This window comes from Etheostoma spectabile, chromosome 11 (genome assembly GCF_008692095.1).
Source record: "Etheostoma spectabile isolate EspeVRDwgs_2016 chromosome 11, UIUC_Espe_1.0, whole genome shotgun sequence".
In the NCBI taxonomy this organism is placed as follows: domain Eukaryota; kingdom Metazoa; phylum Chordata; class Actinopteri; order Perciformes; family Percidae; genus Etheostoma; species Etheostoma spectabile.
Genome location: NC_045743.1, coordinates 9,163,974 through 9,180,601, shown reverse-complemented (window position 1 = coordinate 9,180,601; position 16,628 = coordinate 9,163,974). Strand labels below are relative to the sequence as shown.

The 16,628-nt window shown below is 42.6% G+C and overlaps 2 protein-coding genes across 5 annotated transcripts; one reads left to right on the top strand and one right to left on the bottom strand.

Moving 5' to 3' along the window:
- The first annotated feature begins 694 nt into the window (after positions 1-694).
- On the top strand, positions 695-9,829 carry klhl41a (kelch-like family member 41a). The gene is given in 7 exon segments (XM_032528946.1): positions 695-951; positions 954-1,867; positions 1,962-2,119; positions 2,212-2,319; positions 2,418-2,603; positions 8,699-8,842; positions 8,991-9,829. Coding segments are annotated over 7 exon segments (1,788 nt in total). The 5' UTR covers positions 695-785; the 3' UTR covers positions 9,103-9,829.
- A 289-nt stretch (positions 9,830-10,118) lies between these two features.
- On the bottom strand, positions 10,119-15,941 carry fastkd1 (FAST kinase domains 1). 4 transcript variants are annotated; one of them, XM_032528930.1, is made up of 15 exons: positions 15,864-15,941; positions 14,991-15,505; positions 14,814-14,882; positions 14,371-14,496; positions 13,880-14,278; positions 13,670-13,780; positions 12,544-12,675; positions 11,978-12,464; positions 11,780-11,894; positions 11,575-11,703; positions 11,327-11,458; positions 11,117-11,230; positions 10,714-10,858; positions 10,498-10,612; positions 10,119-10,214 (listed from the first exon to the last, which is right to left on the bottom strand). In XM_032528930.1, exons 2-15 carry the CDS (start codon positions 15,323-15,325, stop codon positions 10,119-10,121), a joined length of 2,505 nt encoding a protein of 834 aa, XP_032384821.1. In that variant the 5' UTR covers positions 15,326-15,505; positions 15,864-15,941. The 4 variants fall into 4 exon arrangements, with proteins under 4 accessions (XP_032384821.1, XP_032384817.1, XP_032384819.1 ...); XM_032528926.1 differs by having other exon boundaries at positions 15,636-15,889; XM_032528928.1 differs by having other exon boundaries at positions 15,767-15,889.
- Positions 15,942-16,628: the final 687 nt, after the last annotated feature.

The following is a 16,628-nucleotide window of genomic DNA, read 5'->3' as shown; positions in this document are numbered from 1 at the left end:
GGCCAGTCTACATAACTGCAGAAGGTTCTGAAGTATTTAAAAAGAGTAAAATGTAAAAAAGAGGACAAACTGTTTCCTCTTGTGGCAGCAGCTCTTCACTGACCCTGCCTTCTTGTTCGATAACTCCCCTGTGTATGAGTCACATCCATACACTGAATCACACTGTACTTAAGTTTTTAGTACTATCAGAATCAGAATCAGCTTTATTTGCCAGGTATGAGGACACGTACAAGGAATTTTTCTTTGGAGCATCGCTGCTCCCGATGTGCTTACACATACAAAACAACCAAAACAAAAATATACAAACTAAGATATACACAATATGTACATATTCTAAACAGAAACAATATAGAGGCATGAGTGCAATGAAGAGTTCAATAAAAATTATTTCACTGTGAACTGTGACTCATTCCACATGTAGATGTCTATAGAATACACAGGATTGATATATGTATATATACATATTTATTCATTTCACCCTATTAGATAAAAAAAAAAGTTAAAGAAATAAAGGGTCATTGGCTATTTCTGTGTGACCATACCATACAACAGTGTTGTTACAAATCACTAGGGTGACGAGGCTTCACAGTTGTTTTTACTCTATGACAGCTGTGTGAGCTCTCCGATTTGGCCAACCTGAATTCTTCATGGATGGGGTGGTTAGCTATATTTAGAGGGGACACAGTTATATTGAAGTGGCTTCAGACCTGGTTGCCTATAGTTCTCTGTCTTCACCAGCTAGAACAGTGTTATTAACACTTCCACCCGATTTTTGTCCTAAAAGAATGGATCCCCAAAGCATGAGGGAAGATCTGCGTCTGTTTCAGAGCACTTTGCTGCAGGATGGACTCAAAGAGCTCCTGAATGAGAATAAGTTAATTGACTGTGTCCTGAAGGTTGAAGACCGAAGCATCCCCTGCCATCGCCTAATTCTGTCAGCTTGTAGTCCTTATTCCGAGAGCTGTACTTCTCAACTGATGGCAAGGAAATGGATCAAATGGAGGTTGTTCTGGAGAACCTGGACCCTTTTGTTATGGAGGCTATTGTAAATCATATGTACTCAGCAGAGATTGACATCAACGACAACAACGTGCAGGATATTTTGGCTGCTGCCAACCGCTTTCAGATTCCCTCAGTGTTCACGGTTTGTGTGAACTATCTCCAGAAGACGCTGTCAAAGAAAAACTGCCTTGCCATCTACAGGCTGGGACTGATGCTGAACAGCGCCAGACTGGCAATGGCAGCTCGAGATTACATTGCTGATCGATTTGAGACCATAGCAAATGATGAGGATTTCTTAGAGCTCGCTCCTCCTGAGTTCTTTGCCATTATTGGAGCAGATGCATTGAATGTAGAAAAGGAGGAAGTAGTGTTTGAGACCCTCATGAGGTGGATCAGAAAAGACAAAGAGAAGCGCATGAAATCCTTAGAGGAGGCCTTTGAATGCATTCGTTTCCGTTTGCTCCCAGAGAAGTACTTTAAGGAGAAGGTAGAGAAGGACGACCTCATTAAGGCTTGTCCTGAGCTTGTCAAAAAAATCAAAGTCATAAAGGAAGCCTTTGCAGGGAAGCTGCCTGAGAAGAAAAAGGGAAAAGATGAGGAAGGAGAGGAGGAAAAGTTGCCTGGATATCTGAATGATAACCGCAGATATGCCATGTATGCCAAAGAAATGGTTCTTATGATCAATGACACTGCTGCCGTGGCTTATGATGCCCAGGAGAATGAATGTTTGCTTGCTGCAATGGCTGAGCAGATCCCCCGAAACCACGTCAGCCTGGTAACAAGGAAGAACGATCTGTATGTGTTGGGAGGGCTGTTTGTGGATGAAGAGGACAAAGAAAACCCAATGCAATGTTACTTCTACCAGGTATGCAACTGTAATTTACATTGCAAATATTCTGAACACATCCAAGTAATTACTTCATTTGGTTTTCCAAAATATCTTAAAATGTGTCTTTCAGTTGGACAGCCTTACTGCTGAATGGATCGCTCTGCCACCCATGCCCTCCCCCAGGTGTTTGTTTGCTGTAGGTGAATGTGAAAATCTCCTTTTTGCTGTGGCAGGAAAGGATTTACGGTCCAATGAGTCTCATGACACTGTTCTGTGCTATGACATTGAGTAAGTTCAGTACACTCACTTTGGATGTGCTTAATGTGTCTTATTGAAAGTACTGGTGTGTATTTTATCTGTTTTATCTGCCGTTTTTTTAGAAAAATGAAATGGACTCAAACCAAAAAGTTACCCGTGAACATCCACGGCCACTGTGTGGTCTCTGAGAATGGGCTGGTGTACTGTATTGGAGGAAAAACCGATGACAAGTAAGATCGCAATGCCAAAACATTAAATTAAGTCAAAATATATTATTTTTACATTACCATAACCCTTGACATTCATCTGTTTTGTCTCTCTGGTAAAGTAAAGCAACCAATAAGATGTTTGCATACAGCCACAAGAGGTCAGAGTGGAAAGAAGTGGCTTCCATGAAGACGCCCAGATCCATGTTTGGGGCAGTTATCCACAACGGGAAGATCGTTGTTGCTGGGGGGGTCAATGAGGAAGGCCTCACAGCTGCATGTGAAGCCTATGACTTTGGAACCAACAAGTATGTGGTTGTATTATAACAATTTGTATAGTCACCTTTAAAGTGTTGGACATAGCTGTTTTTTTTAATTATTTTCAGATATTTAGTTGGCTATTACCAATTTTTATATATCAAATATTCATCAAATGTTGCAGCTTTTTTCTATATTTGCATGCTTTAAGTCAGTGGTCCCAATCCTGGCTGGGAGCAGTCAAACTATGGTGTTTTCATCCTCAGATTGCTTCCTTTGAATGGTTTTAACCCTTGTGTTGCCTTCCCGTTAACCATGAACTTGTCCTTCCAGGTCAAAACTGAAAATGAATATTCTTTTGTGCTTTTCCAGTGTTTTTGTTGCTTTTTTAGGGCCCGAGCGCCGACAGGCGGCGAAGGCCCTATTGGAACTGAAGGAATTATTAGGGCCCGAGCGCCGACAGGCGGCGAAGGCCCTATTGGAACTGAAGGAATTATTATTATTCTTTATTAGGGCCCGAGCGCCGACAGGCGGCGAAGGCCCTATTGGAACTGAAGGAATTATTATTATTCTTTATTATTATTATTCTTTATTATTTTCCGCCAAATGAATTGCCTTTTTGGAGGACTTATCATATTCAAAAACTCACCAAATTTGGCGGTCGCATCAGGTCTGGTGAAAATTTACGTATTTTAATGGTTTCGGGAATAGGCGCAAAAAAATGGCTCGCTAGCGCCACCTACAATATTACGAAAATTCAGCCCCTGCACTACGTTTAACGTAGAGTCACGAAACTTGGTACACATATGTATCATGGCAGGGCGGACATAAAACTCCATGGTAGCCCGCCCCTAAACCCAACAGGAAGTCCGCCATTTTGTTTTGAATGTGCGAAATAAGTGCGATTTTGCCCATTTCCACATGTCGCACTTTAACGAACTCCTCCTAGAGCTTTCGTCCGATCAGCTTCAAACTTGGTGTGTGTCATCTTAACATGTTAACGATGAAAAGTTATTAAAAGAAAAACTTTTCGTCATAGGGCGTGGCCGTGGCGGGGCGGCCATTTTGTGCGATTCGCCACCGAAACAGGAAGTGGGTGTAACTCGAGCGTACGTTGTCCGATTGGTTTGAAACTTTCCACGATTCATCAGAGTCCGCCCCTGACCACATCTACACGCCGCTATTGGCTCAAAGTCATAGCGCCCCCTAGTGGCAACAGGAAGTAGTCCTAAAAGACAAGGTGCTATACTTTAACGAACTCCTCCTAGAGATTTCATCTGATCAGCTTCAAACTTGGTGTGTATCATCCTAAGATGTTACCGATGAAAAGTTATTAAAAGAAAAACTTTTCGTCATACGGTGTGGGCGTGGCATGGCGGCCATTTTGGGTGTTTAGCGATGAAGATGAAATTGGCTGTAACTACAGTGTACGTTGTCGTATCTGCTTGAAATTTCCCACAAACACCAAGAGTCCCGGCCTGAGGACACCTACAGGCCAATATGGAGTTTTGGAGATAGCGCCACCATCTGGCAACAGGAAATATGCCTTGTATGACAAACATCATCCGATTTACATGAAACTTAGAACGTGTGGTCTACATGTGATAGTGAGGCGGACCCTATATTATGACCACGCCCAGTCATTCTGGCCACGCCCCCTTTCATAACATTTGTACCGTTTAACGTAGATACTTATGTGAGGTGTCATTGAACTCAGCAGAGACTTCCCTTTTCATTGGTGATGTTTGACCCGCCCCCCTATGATGCGGCCACGCCCCCTTTCACAGATAATGACCTGGATGTTGTATAGGCTTGTGTGAGGTATCAATGAACTCAGCAGAGACTTCCTTTTTTATTGGTGATGTTTGACCCGCCCCTTTATGATGCGGCCACGCCCCCTTTTACAGATAGTGACCTGTATAACGTATAGGCTTGTGTAAGGTATCAATGAACTCAGCATAGACTTCCTTTTTCATTGGTGATGTTTGACACGCCCTCTTATGATGCGGCCACGCCCCCTTTCACGGATAATGACGTGTATGACGTATAGGCTTGTGTGAGGTATCAGTGAACTCAGCAGGGAGTTCACTTTTCATTGGCGACAATTTTCAGGGTACGAGTGACGCGCAAATGCGCGGTCGCAAGGGGAGGCGTCCGCCAGTAACCCCGACTGGCGCGGGTTAGCGAGGGCCCTCCATCGCTGCTTGCAGCTTTAATTATTATTATTCTTTATTATTTTCCGCCAAATGAATTGCCTTTTTGGAGGACTTATCATATTCAAAAACTCACCAAATTTGGCGGTCGCATCAGGTCTGGTGAAAATTTACGTATTTTAATGGTTTCGGGAATAGGCGCACAGAAATGGCTCGCTAGCGCCACCTACAATATTACGAAAATTCAGCCCCTGCACTGCGTTTATCGTAGACTCACGAAACTTGGTACACATATGTAGCATGGCAGGGCGGACATAAAACTCCATTGTAGCCCCCCCCTAAACCCAACAGGAAGTCCGCCATTTTGTTTTGAACGTGCGAAATTAGTGCGATTTTGCCCATTTCCACATGTCGTACTTTAACGAACTCCTCCTAGAGCTTTCGTCCGATCAACTTCAAACTTCGTGTGTGTCCATCTTACATGTTAACGATGAAAAGTTTTAAAAGAAAAACTTTTCGTCATAGGGCGGGGCCGTGGCGGGGAGCCTTTTGTGCGATTCGCCACCGAAACAGGAATGGGGTGTACCTTGAGCGTACGTTGTCCGATTTGCTCGAAACTTTCCACTTCATCAGAGTCCGCCCCTGACGACATTACATGCCGCTATTGGCTCAAAGTCTAGCGCCCCCCTAGTGGCAACAGGAGTACGCCTATAAGACCAAGGTGTACACTTTAACGAACTCCTCCTAGAGATTTCATCCATCAACTTCAAACTGGTGTGGTATCATCCTAAGATGTTACCGATAAAAATTTATTAAAAGAAAAACTTTTCGTCATACGGTGTGGCGTGGCAGGGCGGCCATCTTGAGTGTTTGCAATGAAGATGAAATTGGCTGTAACTACAGTGTACGTTGTCGTATCTGCTTGAAATTTCCCACAAACACCAAGAGTCCAGGCCTGAGGACACCCACAGGCCAATATGGAGTTTTTGGAGATAGCGCCACCATCTGGCAACAAGAAATATGCCTTATATACAAACATCATCCGAGTTACATGAAAATTAGAATGTGTGGGTCTACATGTGATACGAGGGGGCCCCTATATTATGACCAGCCCAGTCACTTTAGACCACGCCCACTTTCATAACATTTGAAAACCCAAATAGGTACAGGCTTGTGTGAGGTATCATTGAACTCAGCAGAGAGTTCCTTTTTTATTTGTGAAGTTTGACCCCGCCCCCCTATGGTGCGGCCACGCCCCCTTTCACAGATAAAGACCTGTATGGACGTATAGTGTCGTGTGAGGGGATCAAGAACTCAGCAGAACTTCCTTTTGATTGGTGATGTTGACCCGCCCCCCATGATGCGGCCACGCCCCTTTCCCAGATAAGGAGCTGTATGACGTATGGCTGTGTAAGATATCAATGAACTCAGCAGAGACTTCCTTTTTATTGGTGTGTCTGACACGCCCCTTATGATGCGGCCCCGCCCCCTTTCACAGATAATGACCCCGTATGACATATAGGCTTGTGTGAGGGGATCAATGAACTCAGCAAGGGTGTTCCCTTTTCATTGGCGACAATTTTTTAGCGTAGAGTGACGCGCAATGCGCGGTCGCAAGGAGAGGCGTCCGCCAGTAACCCCGACTGGCGCGGGTTAGCGAGGGCCCTCCATCGCTGCTTGCAGCTTAATTATTATTATTATTCTTTCTTTCTTTCTTTTTCCGCCAATGAATTGCCTTTTTGGAGGACTTATCATATTCAAAAACTCACCAAATTTGGCGGTCGCATCAAGTCTGGTGAAAATTACGTATTTTAATGGTTTCGGGAATAGGCGCACAAAAGGCTCGCTAGCGCCACCTACAATATTACGAAAATTCAGCCCCTGCACTACGTTTAACGTAGAGGTCACGAAACTTGGTACACATATGTAACATGGCAGGGCGGACATAAAACTCCATGGTAGCCCCCCCCTAACCCAACAGGAAGTCCGCCATTTTGTTTTGAATGTGCAAAATGAGTGCGATTTTGCCCATTTCCACATGTCGTACTTTAACGAACTCCTCCTAGAGCTTTCGTCCGATCAGCTTCAAACTTGGTGTGTGTCATCTTAACTGTTAACGATGAAAAGTATTAAAAGAAAAACTTTCGTCATAGGGCGTGGCCGTGGGCGGGCGGCCATTTTGTGCGATTCGCCACCGAAGAGGAAGTGGGTGTTAACTTGAGCGTACGTTGTCCGATTGGTTTGAAACTTTCCACGATTCATCAGAGTCCGCCCCTGGGCCACATCTACACGCCGCTATTGGCTCCAAGTCATAGCGCCCCCTAGTGGCAACAGGAAGTAGTCCTAAAAAGACAAGGTGCTATACTTTAACGAACTCCTCCTAGAGATTTCATCTGATCAGCTTCAAACTTGTGTGTGTATCACCTAAGATGTTACCGATGAAACAGTTATTAAAAGAAAAACTTTTCGTCATACGGTGTGGGCGTGGCATGGCGGCCATTTTGGGTGTTTAGCGATGAAGATGAAATTGGCTTGTAACTACAGTGTACGTTGTCGTATCTGCGTTGAAATTTCCACAAAACACCAAGAGTCCCGGCCTAAGGACACCTACAGGCCAATATGGAGTTTTGGAGATAGCGCCACCATCTGGCAACAGGAAATATGCCTTGTATGACAAACATCATCCGATTTACATGAAACTTAGAACGTGTGGTCTACATGTGATAGTGAGGCGGACCCTATATTATGACCACGCCCAGTCATTCTGGCCACGCCCCCTTTCATAACATTTGTACCGTTTAACGTAGATACTTATGTGAGGTGTCATTGAACTCAGCAGAGACTTCCCTTTTCATTGGTGATGTTTGACCCGCCCCCCTATGATGCGGCCACGCCCCCTTTCACAGATAATGACCTGGATGTTGTATAGGCTTGTGTGAGGTATCAATGAACTCAGCAGAGACTTCCTTTTTTATTGGTGATGTTTGACCCGCCCCTTTATGATGCGGCCACGCCCCCTTTTACAGATAGTGACCTGTATAACGTATAGGCTTGTGTAAGGTATCAATGAACTCAGCATAGACTTCCTTTTTCATTGGTGATGTTTGACACGCCCTCTTATGATGCGGCCACGCCCCCTTTCACGGATAATGACGTGTATGACGTATAGGCTTGTGTGAGGTATCAGTGAACTCAGCAGGGAGTTCACTTTTCATTGGCGACAATTTTCAGGGTACGAGTGACGCGCAAATGCGCGGTCGCAAGGGGAGGCGTCCGCCAGTAACCCCGACTGGCGCGGGTTAGCGAGGGCCCTCCATCGCTGCTTGCAGCTTTAATCTGATTTATTTTTTCACTTTTTCCAGCTTTTGGTGCTTTTTTTTAAAAACCTGAGCTGGTTTAATGATAGATTTCACACTTATTCTTGTAATTCATGGTCAACAAACCTCATTTATATCAAATTTTACATACATTTTTAGTTAAAAAAGCAGAAAATATGAATTATTTTCACTACTAGTTAAGATCAGAGGATGTTGAGTGGATCACAGATGGGTAGATGTCAAAGTTTAGTCCGGATACTGTTTTGAAACCATTAAAAAAAAGAATTCAAATGCTATAAGATTAAATAAAACACTCAAAACATTCCATGAAAGTAATCATTAATGTCACCTGAAGAACATATGGAGTCATCCATGTTATTTTTTGACAATTTGGTTGAAAGAAATTCATATTTCTGATATGAAACACTTTGAAACGGGTCAGTTTAACCCGAGGACAACACAAGGGTTAAAGAGAAGGCATCTAGAAAAAGGCACAAATGAAAAAAAGTGTTAGAATTTGTGTAGCAGATATACAATATATGTTTTATTTTATATACCTTTTAATATATCATTCAAAGAAAAAGTCAAGGAGCTCTTGCTGAGATTCTTAAGGACAAGAAAAAACAAACAACATGGAGATATTGCATTAATACAGCCTAGTGTACCTTGTTGCAGGTGGTCACCCTTCCCAGAGTTGCCCCAGGAGAGGAGTTCAGTCAACCTGGTGAGCTGTGGAGGGCAGTTGTACACTGTTGGAGGCTTCGCCTTGGTGGAGAGCGAGAACGAATGCGCACCCAGTGAAATCATCGACATTTGGCTGTATGTGTTGATTTTGTTGGATTACATGTCACAATATAATGTGGTTTAGAACAATGTCATCTTGCCCAATTTTCTCTTTTTATAATGATGGCTCTCATAATACTAGTAATGACGCTGTGTTAGAGTGACGTGTTAACTGTCTCAACAGATATGAAGATGACAAGAAAGAGTGGACTGGTATGATCAAAGAGATGCGTTATGCAGCTGGAGCCTCCTGTGTGTCCATGCGTCTCAATGCAGCCAGAATGCCCCATCTGTAACAACAAGCCAGGGACATATAAAGCACTTTTCACTTTACTACTGTAGGCAATACTATTATGTACATGCTCTTATTTAGTGGCTTGTTGTATTTTGACATATCATGTCCTCTTTGCCTGTTCTGTGTGTTTTTCTATGGAATGTGTTGTAGTTTTAATTGGCTTATTGCTTGTCGTACGGACCAGGCTTAGTTGTTTCTGATCTAAAACAAAAAAAATCTAAAACACGTCACTTGTTGAGAATTCCCCACTTTCACCCCTTCATTACGAGTTTTTATTATTGTTACTGTAAGCTGGTTAGGTTTGGTTTGCATAGAAATGTTTTTCTTCTTTTTATCTGAAAATGTTCTTCTTCAATTCAGTTACATGTACCTTGTAACTCTTTAGTGTAACATCTCCACAGGCTTACTATGTATGTTTGACCTTTTCAAGTAATACTACAAGGCTATTATTATTTAAAATATTGTGGCGCTGTCATGACAAGTTTCACTTAAAATGTTTTAATTCTGATGTATGAGAAGCCACTAGTATAGTCAGAACAGATTGGACTAAACTTACAAAGGTTAAGTTAAATGTTAAGGCCTTTTTAATGTATGAAAATAATCTGCATATGTCACATATGTGAGGGATAAAATGTAGCCTTGGGAAAATGTCTGCCTATGTTCACGTTCAAAAGCTCTGCAAATAATTTAAATATTTGTGCGAATTAGTAAAGAAAACTCTTGAAGAGGACTGATGGAAACCTTGGCTCCTGTTGATGCTCTGTATATCGACTATTCTAGCAAAATGCATGATAGACAGTTTGTTGAGCAACACTGATAATGAATGAAGCTTTATATTTTATTAAAAATACTCATTTTAATGCAAAAGCACATAACACACAATCTCACTTAACATGAACGCCGTAGATTCATGTCAACTTTGGCTCAATAAAGTAAGGAACACTTGCTGTATAGTTTTTAAAACACAGTCAAAGCGTTAAATGCAACATTACTTTCATTAGTCAATAAATAAGGCTATCAAGAAGAAAGCTCTCTAAATAGGTTCTTCTTTAGATAGTCCTTCCAGGCATCTGGTGTTGAAAGCTCCATAGAGTTCCATTCAAAGTGGGGGATCTGTAAAAAAAACAATTATTTCAGTTTTACTCACATTTAATATGATCACCGCATGTAATCTTTCTTATTTTTGTTTCTAAAGATATTTTTAGGCCTTTATTTGACGGGACAGCGTAACACGGGTTAGGGAGAGAGGGGGGGATGACCTGCAGCAAAGGGCCACAGGTCGGAATCCAACCTGCAGCTACTGTGGTAAAGACTGAACCTTTGTACATGGGACGCATACTCAACCAGGTGAGCTACCCGGGCGCCCCAACGCATGATATCTAAAACGGTGTCTCACCTGAACCACACGATATCCCAGAATTTCAAGGTGTCTTTTTCTCATCAGGGCTTCACCTTTCATATGGTGAGAGTTCTTGCAGAAGGACTTTGAATCCAGGAAGTTCACAGCAACTCTTGAGTGATACAGTAAAAGCAGGATGTCAAACCTCATTCCTTTCTGATAGGTCTACTTATTCATCTTTATTATTCAGGTTGTTTTCTGATGTATCCCTACCGCTGAGCTCCAGGTGGCAGCTCATCCCTGATGTTTTCCACTGAGCTGGTCCCCCAGTGAACCTGTCCTCTGTCTGAGATCTGCAGCGTGCTGGGCTCGCTGTAGGGCAACGGCTGCAGATGTTTGTCCAGTATGCATTCAAAGTCTGTAAAGGCAAAACATGGTCACATTACACTTCTGACGGAAATATAAGGTGACCGCTACCTTACATCTTGTGTTTAAGAGTTAAAAAAATTGTATCCATCCGTATAAATTGACTTGATGCATGGCAAGTGAAGGGGCTACCCATTGTATGAGCTTCATGTTTCCTCAGGTGCAGACTTTTTTTTAGAATAGGTGTGATAAAACATCATCTAATTAGTTTTTAATATTGAGATGGAAATCCCCCCCCCATAATACTTACCTGCAGTGTAAAAATATGGAGTGACAACTGCTACTCGAACACAGTTAATGCCACCAAGAACCTCGCCCAGCATTTTGTGGATTTGCTGTTGCACAGGACTCACAGTGCCATTCCCTGAAGAAAACAAAACCCATTTTGACAGCAAAATGACAGCAGCACATATTTAATTGAATTCCATTTTCCCCACCTAAACCAGTGCATCTTTTTTACCTTTCTTTTGCAACTGCTGGCAGTAGCGCTCATGAAACCAGGGCACCTGGAACTCGGGACACTCAAGACACACGGCACGATTGAGCTCCATGAGGCGTAACCTGGTCCGCATGTTTAGGTTGTCAGGTAGAGCTGTAAGAAGTTTAGGACAACAACTAATCTTATTGAACTGTGAAGTGCTTCCACCTTAAGATGCATGTTAATTATATATGAATAGAACACATTTGCACTCAATGTGGGGGACATACTTTCTAGTTGGGCATCCAGCTTTCCCAGAAAGTCTATACTGAAGATTTCTTTGACCAGTTCCTCAGGAAAACAGTCGGCCACAGCCAAAGTGTAAGCCAGGAGAACTAGCAGATGTGGGTCAAAGGACCCTACAAACACAAGAGGGAAAGGTGTTAGAGTAAGTTTAAAATCAGAAAAAAAGTCAGTGTAAACTGATTGACTTACTGATATGAGGCGTGAAGCGCTGAATACAAACATCATACAACTCGTCTGCTTGTACGGGATCATAATTCAGGACAGAGAAGGGTAGCAGGGTAGCATAGGTTGCAGAGTGGTGAATCTGAAAAAGGATACAGGTAAAAGTATGCTTAATATATATTTAATTATTCCAGACTCAACACATTGTGATGTCTCTTCGGGCACCTTGTCAATGTCTTTAATTGCCATAGTGGCGATACGGTCCATCAGGGGAGGGCAGAGGTGATTTATCCTGGTTAAGAAGAGGGCCAGCTCCGGCACATTGGTCCAGTTTATTTGGTCCATCATCCTCTTCAACGTGACCATCGTCTCTTCCACTAGCATTTCCTCAAACCACTCGCCCGAAATGTACTTGAGCTCCTCCAGCACCAAGTCCAGCCGGTTGGCTTTTTGCAGCCTCTCATGCCCGCAACGGTTCAGGGTCTGCAGCAGACGGACGTACTTGCTGGGAGTGTTGTGGCGGTAGGAGGGATCATTGCGCACCCACTTGGCCACGGCGAAAGAAATGGTGTTGAGGTCATTGAGATTGCACTGGGTCACAACCGAATCCACCCTCGAGATCACGCTGTCGTCAAGCCGCGGGCAGGGCAGCATGGACAGAACACGGGTCAACATGGTCACCTCGTAGGGAAAGAAGCTGCGCTGCAAAAAGCTGTAAGAGAAAGTGTAACCAGCCTGTTTCAATCAAAGAGAGGAGCAACATGTCCTCTTTAGAACAAATAAACACTTACTTGACCAAAATGTTCCTTAGTTTAGTGAAGAGTTCGGGGTTCTGGTACTGCAGCAGAAAAAGAGCTTGGGTGATTCTGGCCACCTCCACTGGCTTGTAGCAATGAAGATTCCTTTGGATTACCAATGCAATTCTGGAAAATCATTTTGGAATTATTACATTTTACTAAATACCTGTGGAATCTTTTCACATAAACACATTAAGTACAGAACATTATGATAAGGATGCCTGAAATTTGACATTCAACAAGATATAACCTGAGTGGGAGATTTTACAATTAACAAATAAACCTGTCAGAGCTTTCTGATGGGCAAACTACATGATAAGACATAAGACAATGTTTCTGAACGAATGAACCTTGTTGTGAGATTTTGTCAACTGCTGTTTCCAATGTCATGAATTCCTTTTCAATCTCAACTTTGAAGACAGCATGAGCGCGAGGCGAGAGGTAGGCGGTACAAGGCGCTGTTCGCCAAAACCTGCCGACACAAACACGGTTTCTTTCCCCAAGCAGTCACTCGGTTGAACGCTCAGAAATAGAAATCATTTTGATATTTCTCACTGTCCTTTCGGTTTTTATAATCATATGTTAAGTGAGGGTTGTTGTTGAGAACAATTATAAACCGGAGTCAAATTCCTTGTTTGTAAGCGCAAACCTGGCCAATTAAGCTGATTCTGAGGTCCTTGACGTTATCATCAAATTTGAACATTTACAATTTCATGACAAATGCATCTGCCAAAAAATATCATGTACACAATCAAAAGCCCCAGGGGAACTCCTAAATGGGCCTGTTATCAAGATCAATAACGAAATGGTTTTTGTCATTAGTGTACTGATATATGGTAATACTGATATATATCCAATAAGTGGATATTGGTCGATATATTGGCTCCATTTATTAAACTATATGAGGGCGGCCAGATAGCTCAGTTGGTAGAGAAGCCATCCACATATAGAGGTTTTTTCCTTGTCGTGGCGGGCCAGGGTTTAACTCCGACCTGTGGCCCTTTGCTGCATGTCATTCCCCCCCTCTCTCCCCTTTCATATTTTCAGCTGTCCTGTCAAAAATAAAGGCTGAAAATACCCCAAAAATATCTTTAAAAAAAACTATATGATATGAACTCACTTGTTCAGTAAGCTAAGATTCCTGCTCTGAATCTCTTCTAGAGCTTCAGCTATTGCCAAAGCCTGTTGTCCATTGAGCTCGTCCGCCAACAGGAGGGCAGTGTTCTCCAACCTGAGAGGGATCAAACCACATTGGAGACGTGTGACTCAAGAGCTGTTGTAAAGAGTTAGATTTCCACTCATGGATCCCTCCACTGATATTAATACAAACCCGTCTCTGATCTCCTGACTGGCCATCGGAGCCAGAGCGACAAACAGTTTGGTGAAGGAGAAAGGGTCGGTGCTTGAATCAATCAGTTCTTTTAGTCTTTGTTTGACAGCCAGCCTGAAGTCACAGCTGTTGAACTGCAGAGACTGATACAGCCCCATGATGATGCTGATATTTTCTGCGTCCAGTCTGACAATGTTGCACAAGATGATCTTGTTGCACTTCTCCAGCAGAGGCCGGTAACTGTGCTTGGTGTTGCGTAGAAACTGCACCACTCTCCGCGGGTTGTTAAAATTTGAAGGATCCATGGTGTCTAGGAGATGGTCTGCCCTGCTAATCAGGGCATCACGAAGCCGGGGAGACACCAGGGACGACATGCTGATCATCAGTGTGGTTAGGATCCTGGGAAAACATGACCAGAGTCAACATACAATATAAGGTACTTATATTTGATTCAAATTTTGTTAACTGAGCTTATCCGTCTCATGACCAACCTGGCATCATCAATGGAAGACAACCTCTGATCCACAATACTGGTGATGTGGCCCATTAGAGGACTGTGTTGAAGGTGCTGATCACTTAGACAGATGGAAAACTTGGATAGGGATGTCATTGGAAATCTGCAAAGAAATCCCATCAACTCAATTTTAATAATAATTTATCTTTTTAGTAATTTATAAAAGAAAAAATGCCAAACACTTGCTGGTTTCAGCTTCTCTAATGTAGCGATCTACACCTTTTTTCTATTTCATATCAATGTATTTTTTATATTTGGGTTTAGGACTATTGGTTGGAACAAGACAGTTGACAGGTATTTTGGCATTTTATAGACTTTATAATTACTTGATTAATGAAAGAAAATAGATTATTAAATAACAAAAATGAAAGTTTTTAGCCCTACATCCCATCAACTCAAACTAATGTAATGCCATCCTACCTGTCTATTCTGAGCCATGCTTCTGAAACCAACTGCTGAACAAGAGAGTCATGTGGATCCACATGCAACCTAAAAGACGGACAGTAATACAGTACATTATCATTCCTATGTTGTGATTCAAAGACATAACACTGCAACTATTGTGTCTATAATAACTGTGTCTTTATCTTTATGTACCTGAGGAAACTGTAAAGCATGTTGACCAACATTAAATCATCCATAAGAGCAATTTTGTTCTCCGCCAAAACCCGGAGAGTCAAGAACTGTGGGTGGCTTTTGATGAGCTCCACAGTCCTGAGCATTTGCGGCTTTTCCTTCTGGAACTGCCACAGCATTCCCACAGCCCTGCTGACATGGTTCACTGTGAGTTTGGCCTTGTTCTTGCCCACCACGTCAAACACCTGGTCTTCAGCGGAGCAAACCCGCAGCTGCTCCAGAACCTGGTCTCGGTTCGCTGCCCCCCCATGAAGAAGCCTCCCAAGGAAGGAATTTACACACCTGAGACGAAGCATCACCACCTGGGCTCAAATTAAAAATGCACTGGGGTGTTCATTGTACCAACACAGTGTTCCCACTGTACACTTCAACGTCAAACCAACAGGCAGGCAGCTATCAGCGAGCTGAGATCACACCCACAAAACTCTAGTGTGGAGGAAGCATAGGTTAGGTGCTCCTTCAGGGACCTGTGTCAACTAAAGACAATACACACAAAAGAAACGCATTAGTTTGACGTGCATTACAACAACGTGTTCAATCATGTTTGGTTATAAGTAACATTTATGCTTGCCAGAAAGTAAGGTTAGCTCAGTGTGCCATGCTGACCTCAGGTCCAGACAGGTTCATCTCGCGGACAATTCCCATTCCGAGATTTCATATTACTTTCCTTAAAAGTTACACCAATAGCTAAGTTCAATTTGCTAAAGTGGTATTCACATGCATAGAAAAATAAATACCTAAAATGAGTGACAACTCCAGATTACCCCTGCTAGCTTGGTTTCGGCATATTACAGAGATTCAAACATAAATTATGAAACTCAAAGTCAAAATTACCTAACATGCTTGCCATACTGTTTCACTTCCGCAGCCAATGACGTACCGAATGTGAGGTTTATTTAAACCCTGGTTATTGCCTTTCAGGCAGGAGCCTAGGCATACTATGGTTAAAGAAGCATGCATACTGGTGAGGTATGGGCTACTGGTTGCAGTGTATTAAGGTCGAGAGTCCATTAGCAAGCAACCACTTGTCCAGAGGGGTTCCTTAAGGTGAGAACCCCTAAACTAACACAAATTAGACCACGACACCCCCATCCACTCCGATTGATAAGACTTCATCCCAGGGTCCTCCATCTGATAGAATTTAGCTTTTAGATGTTATGTTACAGAAAGTGTATGAAACCAATGGCCTAATAGTCATACATTCTGTAATTGTGTCACTAATGGATGAAATTGTGGAAAACATAAGGAATCCCCTTTTTCTGGGGACCCCTTGGAATCCTCACAAGAACCCATGGGGGTCCTTGGACCCCACTTTGAGAACAAGTGATGTGGATGGTTGAGAAAAAGCTGAGAAAGCTGTACCTTTTTTACATCATTTAAAAACACAAGTATACAGACATGTATATAACAAGTCTGTACACACAAAACTGCCCATGCACTGTATCATCGACCCTTGACAAACTTACCAAAAACAAAATTTGTTTTGATTTTTAATTTTTGGTTGGAGTCTGCCCATTTCTTCTTGTGAATGTTGAATGGTACTGCACACAAAAACGTATTTTTCATTACCTTCAAAATAAATAAAAATGTCTTTACCCT

What these genes read in the sequence shown, in the direction of transcription:
- fastkd1 (XM_032528930.1), bottom strand. Translation starts at nt 15,325, where the DNA reads ATGCTTCGTCTCAGGTGTGTAAATTCCTTCCTTGGGAGGCTTCTTCAT. An exon ending in TCTTCCATTGATGATGCCAG is followed by an intron (nt 14,279 to 14,370) that starts GTTGGTCATGAG and finishes ATGTTTTCCCAG; the next exon opens with GATCCTAACCACACTGATGA. An exon ending in CCAGCAGTTGCAAAAGAAAG is followed by an intron (nt 11,231 to 11,326) that starts GTAAAAAAGATG and finishes TGTTTTCTTCAG; the next exon opens with GGAATGGCACTGTGAGTCCT.